General features: G+C 45.0%; 1 protein-coding gene across 1 annotated transcript in view; it reads left to right on the forward strand.

Annotated features, from left to right (window-relative positions):
* Positions 1 to 147: 147 nt before the first annotated feature.
* Positions 148 to 7,944, forward strand: part of EXD2 (exonuclease 3'-5' domain containing 2) — a 9,297-nt gene continuing 1,500 nt past the window's right edge. The window contains 7 exon segments of the mRNA XM_009872759.1: positions 148 to 486; positions 2,241 to 2,497; positions 3,475 to 3,601; positions 4,373 to 4,698; positions 6,488 to 6,594; positions 6,809 to 6,944; positions 7,720 to 7,944. The exon segment at positions 7,720 to 7,944 is cut by the window's right edge and continues 1 nt beyond it. Coding sequence (XP_009871061.1) covers positions 148 to 486; positions 2,241 to 2,497; positions 3,475 to 3,601; positions 4,373 to 4,698; positions 6,488 to 6,594; positions 6,809 to 6,944; positions 7,720 to 7,944 — 1,517 coding nt within the window.

Consider the following 7,944-nt stretch of genomic DNA (forward strand, 5'->3'; position numbering starts at 1 on the left):
CCTGCACCGATGCCGGTGGGTGCGTAACACCTCTAAATACATTTCGGTCAGCTGTCTTTCATTTCCACTTCTGTCTTTCTTTTTCTTTGCAGGCCATGATCCAATCCTGCGATGCCGTTCTGAAGAGGGAGAAAGGGGATTAAAAAGATGCCCAAGCAGACCGCGGTGGCGATGACTGTGGTGACCCTGCTGGGCGTCGCGGTGGGGGGCCTGGCTTTGTGGCGAGCGGCCCGGCGTCGGAAAGGAAAAGTGTGCGGTGGCCCTCAGCCAGAGGAAGCAGCTGGAAACTCGGGAGATGAGAAACTGATTGAGGCAGAGGATGACGGGGCGCTTCCCTTCGTCAGATCTCCCACCTTTTCCTGGGTAGAGAGGACCCTTGGTGCACACGTAGTAATAGTGTCAGAGCAGGAGGAGTGGGATCGGGTTGAACCTTTGCTGAAGAAGGAGCTGGAGAAGTGGCCAGTGCTCGGAATCGATTGCGAGTGGGTGAGTGATCAAGAAGCGCCTCTCCGTTAGATGGCAAATTACAACGGGAAATCATTGAGGATGGAGCGATTCCTTTGCTTAAGTGGATGCAGCAGGGCTGTTGAAACTGCCTGTGTGACTCTCTGTCACTGTGACAGCAGTGAAGTAGCTGCTAATTTTGATTGTTCTTACGTTTAAGTGTGCTGACTGTGAGATTTCAATGATCTGGTTGAATTTGTTTACTGAATTCCTGTGCTAAACAGACAATACTAAACACAGTGTTAGTTATATGGCTAAATATAGCATTGTATATTTTGTATTATGTCTCTTTAAAGGTAATTTACTAGAAGTAGCTTGGGTTTGCACTATTTTAAATCCAACTGCTTACTTAAGAAGCAATTTCTTAAGGATCATAAATACAAAAAGGGGGACAATACTGGTATGTAGACTAGGACTACCGGAAAGTAAAGTTCTTCTTCTGCTTCTACGCTTGCCTGCGTGAATTCTCAAAAGAGGCTTTGAGTCATTTATTGGCCATTATTTTGGCTGGAAAGTCATTCACCTCACAGTCATTAGAGTAAGCCACAGTGAAACAACGTGTTTGCCATGAACATTTATGTAGCGAGTGGCGTTGCGGTGAAGTGGATTAAGAAATGTGTCTGACTTCTTCCACCAGCTCAGCTATGAGGGGAAAGGGTGAAAGGGGAAAAGTTTCCTGTGTAGAAATCATAGAATCATAGAACAATTCAGTTTGGAAAAGACCCTTGGGATCATCAAGTCCAACCATTGACCCTACACTACAAGTTCACCCCTAAACCATATCGCCCAACACCACATCTAAGTGACACTTAAACACATCCAGGGATGGCGACTCAACCACCTCCCTAGGCAGTCTGTTCCAGTGTCTGACCACTCTTTCCAGTGGCCGACCCCTCTTTCTGTGAAGAATTTCTTCCTAATGTCCAGCCTAAACTTGCCCTGCTGCAGCCTGAAACCATTCCCGCTGGTTCTGTCCCTAATTCCCTGTGAGAAGAGACCAGCATCAACCTCTCTGCAAGTAAAAAACCTCTCCTTTCAAGTAATTGTAGAGCATGATGAGATCCCCCCTCAGCCTCCTCTTCATCAAACTGAACAGACCCAGCTCCCTCAATCGCTCCTCATAAGGTCTGTTCTCCAGGCCCTTCACCAGCTTTGTTGCCCTCCTCTGCACTCGCTCCAACACCTCGATATCTCTCCTATACTGAGGTGACCAAAACTGAACACAATGCTCAAGGTACGGCCTCACCAGTGCTGAGTACAGAGGGACAATCACCTCCACTAAGCAGGTCACCCTGTTATAGAATGAGATTAGATTGGTCAAGCAGGATCTGCCCCTCATGAACCCATGCTGACTGGGCCTGATCTCCCTGTTGGCTTTTAATTGTTCTGTGATGGCTCTTAAGGTTATTTGCTCCATCACCTTTCCCGGCACTGAGGTAAGACTACCAGGCCTGTAGCTACCAGGATCCTCCTTCCTACCCTTCTTGAAGATGGGTGCTAGATTTGCCAGCCTCCAGTCCACTGGGACTGGGAGTATTGCAAGAAATAGCCTGAGGACAGTAACACTGTGAAACGGATCGTATAATTTGCTTAAGAATTTAGAGACGTGTAACAATACTTGACTGTAGAAACTGATAGGTATTTCCTGCCTTCAGTGGCCTCTTCAGCAATTTGTTTCAGCTCCAGTATTACTAATAATACCGTAACCCAGACTCTGATTTTTGTCTTTATTTCAGGTATCTGTGGAGGGAAAAGCAAATCCTGTATCCCTCCTACAGATGGCTTCTTCCAGTGGCCTCTGCGTTCTTGTTCGGTTGCCCAGGCTTGTTTCCAGTGGACAGACTGTCCCAAAGACCCTGCTGGACATGATGGCAGATAGTGCCATCTTGAAAGTTGGGGTAGGATGCTGGGAAGATGCTTGCAAGTTACTTCATGATTATGGGCTTCCAGTCAAAGGGAGTGTGGATCTCCGGTATTTAGCCATGAGACAGCGGTGAGTGGCTGAAGAGAGAGGCAGCTCTGTTTGAGGCATCGTTTTGAGTTGGAAATATTTTTAAAGTAATTTGCACATGCTGAATGGTAGCAGGAAGGTAGGTCTGGAGTTCTTGGTGTGGTTTCAGAGGACGGGCATTGATGACTGCAGCCCGAGAACATGTCATGTGTCTAAAATGTGGTCCTAATGGAAATGAAATCTTCGTGAACATGCTGATTGTGTAGGTTAGTTTTCTCATGTAATACCCTTATGGACTTTTCTGAGTATCAGAGGTCCAGGCACAGTGATATAATGCATTTCAACAGATGTTTGAACGTACTGCATAGAGGTATGGGGATAATATGGCAGGGGCATGTAAGTGGAACTGTTGAATTACAGGATTTCTTGGAAAACGGCTGAATAAACCAGCTCTAATGTTCTCTTTTTACAATGATGCTTCTACTGAAAGGTGACAGTTATGGTGCCTTTTCCTCATCCTTTGTTATTCCTAAAATACAATGTTTTACTTGGGAATATTCTCCATGGACAGTATGTGCATGCCTGGGTATGTTGTTAATGATCTGGAACACGGGTCTGCTGACCTGATTGTGCCTTTTTAGCACTGAGGATGGACTTTGTGTCTCTAGGATTCCTCTGAGACATTCCTGGCTCTCGTGCTTCTCCTGAATCTCTGGGGCAGGTGGTCTGTCACTCTGCGATAGACCTCTTCAGATCAAAAGTGGATAGTTCAGAGCCAAACGCTTCAGCCATAAATATTCTGCATATTGCAGGCATTAGATAACTGCTAAATCTGGAAAGGACATTGTACCAGAGATGAAGGGGAGGGCCTGCAAAGCTCCCAGGCATCTGTGTGCCATTTGAGTGGGAGTCATGCACCATGTGTGTCATGTTTGGGGTGTATGCGGCCATCTGAACGTGTGCAAGGTGTATAATTTTGGTTTTAATGTGCTTGTTTCGCTTTCTTTGTTAAACTGAAGGAAGGATCTTCTTCATGACTGCCTTAGCCTTAAGTCTTTAGCTGAAAAAGTCCTGAACTGCCCACTTGACAAGTCTCCTCATGTGCGTTGCAGCAACTGGGAGGCAGAAGAACTGACACAAGATCAGGTATGTCTTCAAATTAGTGTTTGGGGAATAAAAGCAACCTTCCTAGCAGAGAAGAGGCGTTACAACAAGGAAATCTGAGCCTTGTTCGAGTTCTACCTCAGAACCTTCTGTGCGACTGTGGTCTGAAGTTAATTTCAGAGTCTGTGCCTACATTTTCCTTCTTTTCCATGAAGATAATTTTTGCTGTTTTCCCTGGATTCTTGACCCTTGTGTTTTTTTGTTGAAGGGTCTATAAGGCAAGATCCTTTAAAAAAGTGTTTCTACACCCAAAACCTCACCTTTTTATTGTTTTCTTTCCTCCAGTCTGTAACAGTGAAATATTAGAGGGAGACTCTGGAAACCCCGTTCACCATCTTTAGGCAATTACGGTTTCCCTGATTGCTCACTTGGTTTACAGTCACACTGCAGAGTCTAGAAAATCAGTGACCGGTAGAGGGAGTTACAGGATAAATGACCACACTGAATATTCGTAGACGGTCAAAGGGGAGTTTTTTATTAGTTAGGCAAGGCTTGGTGTGGCAGGAGGGGTTTTTAAGCCCTGGCTGACCTAGGTTTTTTTCAGTCCCTTGCAGTTCCTGAGTATTTCAAGTCTGACTGACCCTAAAAATGGGGGGTGTGGTGACATTAATAAAGCGTCACTCAACTGCCAGAACTTCTTTTCAAAAGGAAATAAATCCAGCTTCTAGTTTTACTGTACCAAGTGTCAAAAACTGATAATGTTTGGGAGTGTTTGCTGTTTTTCAGTATCCTAACATCTATGCTCTTCTGCAGGTTCTCTATGCTGCTAGGGATGCCCAAGTCTCAGTGGCTCTGTTCCTCCATTTGCTGGGATTTGCCAGCCTCCTGGCTACATCTGAAGGTGAAAACTCTGTTGCTGCTTGGGAAAAAGCGCTGGGTAAATGCCGGGGCTTGGTGGATATCCCGTTTAGAGGAAGAAAGAGTGGCAGCACAGGAGAGGAGAAGAGTGGAGAGGGACGGTCCCCTCAGAAAACGAAGAATCGGAAGTCTTCGGTGAACGGCCAGCCCTCTGGCGGTCAGCAAGTGAGAGATCCTAGGAGGCAAAAGCGAAAGCCTCTGGGCGTGGGATATTCTGCACGGTAAGTCTGTGAGCACATTTTACTCATTGCACTGCAGATGGAAAACTTTGAATGATCACAGAATCGTAGAATCGTTCAGGCTGGAAAAGACTCTCATGCTCCATTCATTAAACAAAGCGGATAACGTGAGCTGGGAAAGGAAGCCCAGGACCTAACAGTCATGGAAGCCAGATCCTGCTTCTGTTTTCCTCATTTCCCTCTAGGTGATAGTGGAAGGCAGGGGGCAGTGCTTGGATCTGTACTGGTTCAAGAGTGGGTTAGGGGGTTGTCTTCAGCTTTTGCCCTTTATTCTCCCTTGGAGGCATTACCTGGAGAGCAGAGTCTTTGGCCTTGGAGAGGCAGCTGTGGCTGGATTCAGGGTCCCCATCCTGCAGGCAATTTTGCGAAGTGAATCCTGAATCATTACGTCCTTTTGCTAGTGAGAGTTCACTTGTTTATAAATTTAAACAAGTTGGAGACCGTTGGCTCAGTCGGTTGAGCATGGTGTTGATAACACCAAGGTTGCAGGTTTGATTCCCGTTTGGTCCCAATGTGTTGGATGTAGGAACTAAAATTGTCTTTAATTACCATTTGGAAAGAAAACCAGTCATCTTTAGTATTTGTTTTCTCCTTTTAAGGTTTATTGGATTGGCAATGGAGACATTTTAATGTAGTCAATAATATTGATTCCATTAGCAGTCTTTAACAAGATTGTGTTGTACACAGCAAGTCCCTCCAGATTTAGTAATTTTTTTTTGAGTTGGAGCCTGTGTCATACAAAACAGGACTGCACGCCATGGAGGGATTCAAATTTAAACAAAATTGCTTTCCATGCTAAATTGATATTTCCCCATGTTTATTTATTTATTGTTTTTAACAGTGTTTGACTTCATGAGAGAGCTATAGACTCATTTTTTTACAGTATCTCCAGCAGTGTGGTACTGGTCTGTAGTTAGATGGATGTGATTTCAAAAGTCCTTTTCTACCTTTCCTTTCTGTAAGCCTGTTTAGTTTTAGTGTTTATTGATTTAGAGTTGGGACGTACTGAAAATTATCATGGTGATTGAGCTGAACCGCTGATGCTCAACAGGAGGAGCCTGCTCCTCTCCTATATCATTATTGCTCCCTCAGCCCAGCCAGCTCCTTTCTTCAATTTTGTTTGAAGGAGTTTGGGAATGTAAGGAAACAATTTCTGCAAAGCAGAGCCCTTCGTCCTGCTGCTACAAACCTCTGGGGACTGCTCAAGCAGGACTTTTTGCTGCTGACTGAGGTTAGGTGCCCGTGTTTCAGACGGCCTCAGCTCAGATTCTTTGTTTCCCATGGGGCATTTCTCTTGGATGAATGAAGTAATTGCTGTTCACACACTTGAGTTTTAGAAAAGTCATCTTAATAAAACAATAAAATACGGGCTTAGGCAGCTGATCCTTGAAAGTTAAGCTCTCTTTTTAGCTTACTCTTAGCTCATCATCCTTCTTGACTTCAACTCTCATTTGTTTTCTAATGTAACTTTTTTTAAAAAAAATGCTGTCATCATCAATGGCATCTCTTGAAAACTGGGATTCAGAGTTACAATTCTGTTGGCAGCAGGAGAGCAAAGATACTTTACAGTCGGTTGGTAACCCTGGGTAAGTTTTCAGATATTCTCCTTCCCTTAGCAGCGGCCTGTGCAGTGCTTAGCAGCCTTAAGTGTGTGTTAGGGGGCACTCCTGTGATTTAGAAGATGAACTGCCATGCGCAGCACGTGGCTATAGAGAGCTCCAGTGTTTGGGCATGCTTTTGTAGTTGCTGTAATGCTGCCCTTGTTTCACAGAAAATCTCCGCTGTATGACAACTGCTTCCTGCACGCTCCAGATGGACAGCCCCTGTGCACCTGTGATCGCAAGAAGGCTCAGTGGTATCTGGACAAGGGGATTGGAGGTGAGGGTACTCGTTTTCCTGTTGGTATTTGAAATACATCTTAATACAGCCTTCCTGCCCCTTGTTTCTTAGATAACTGGGCATGAATTTATTTTGTATTCTTTCTCACTGGAAATACTGCTAGGAGTCATCCTACTGTATCCCCAAATTTTAACATCGGTATTTTAGCTTTCAAATACAAATTTGCTTTGAATATTCTCTATTTGCCTTTCAGACCTAGTTAGCACAGACCCATTTGTTGTGAAACTGCGGTTTGAGCCTTCAGGACGTCCCGAGTCTCAAGTTGATTATTACCTGACAGTCAAAGAGAACCTGTGTGTTGTATGTGGCAAGCGAGAATCCTATATCCGGTGAGTCGTTTAGTGGAGTAGAAGGAAAAAACGCGTCCTTTAAAACAGGACTGAGGTCTGCATCTAGTTTGGCATCCAGAAGCTTGGTTAGTTGCCTGAGACATCGTGCTTGTTTGCGTCCTGGCTGGGCTATTGTTGTTTGAATACTCTGTAGCCATAGTGTGGCTGGGTAAGTTTGACACTGAAGAGCCCAACTTTGCCTCTTCTTACTGAGGCAGGAGATGTCGGTGCTTGGAGAGGACAGAGCATACGGAACCGTGTGTGCTGCAGTTTGAGCGATGGGGGGCAGCAGTTTTGCCAACACACACTGTACTGATGGCATCGCCTGCTGAAAATAGCTGTACTACTCCTTCCAGTACTTAATCCTTATATTTTTGAAAGCCTGAAGCCTATAAGGTCACAAAAGGCAAGATTTTTGTCTTTGCAGCTGCTACTGTTCAGCTGAGAGGTATGCTTTTCATAGTGCATGGCTTTTTCTGATTTGTTTTATTTAACTTTTTTTTACAGTATGAATCTGGTTTTTGGGTTTTTTTTAATTAGGAGCAATGAATTTTTTGAAGGGGGTAAAAAAAGAGAAATGCACTAAACCTGAGGATAGAAGTACAAATAAAAAGAATTTGCAGAACCTATTGCTTCTCTTAGGGTCCTGACCTTGGTGATCTTTGTTTTCCTGGACATTTAGTAGTAGTTGACTCTTTGTAGGCTAAGAAGAGGAGCACGTGGGGACTAGCAGCTCCGGATAAATGTAACGAGCTGGCTGGTTTGTCTTCCCTAGGAAAAACATCGTTCCTCATGAATACCGAAAACACTTCCCTATCCAGATGAAGGACCACAACTCCCACGATGTGCTCTTGCTCTGCACGTCCTGCCATGCCATCTCCAATTACTACGACAACCACCTCAAGCAGCAGCTGGCGGAGGAGTTTGGTGCTCCCATCGGCTCCGAGGAAGGCGTGCGTCTGCTGGAGGACCCTCTGCGCAGGCAAGTGCGCTCGGGGGC

This window comes from Apaloderma vittatum, unplaced genomic scaffold (assembly GCF_000703405.1).
Source record: "Apaloderma vittatum isolate BGI_N311 unplaced genomic scaffold, ASM70340v1 scaffold44600, whole genome shotgun sequence".
Lineage (NCBI taxonomy): Eukaryota > Metazoa > Chordata > Aves > Trogoniformes > Trogonidae > Apaloderma > Apaloderma vittatum.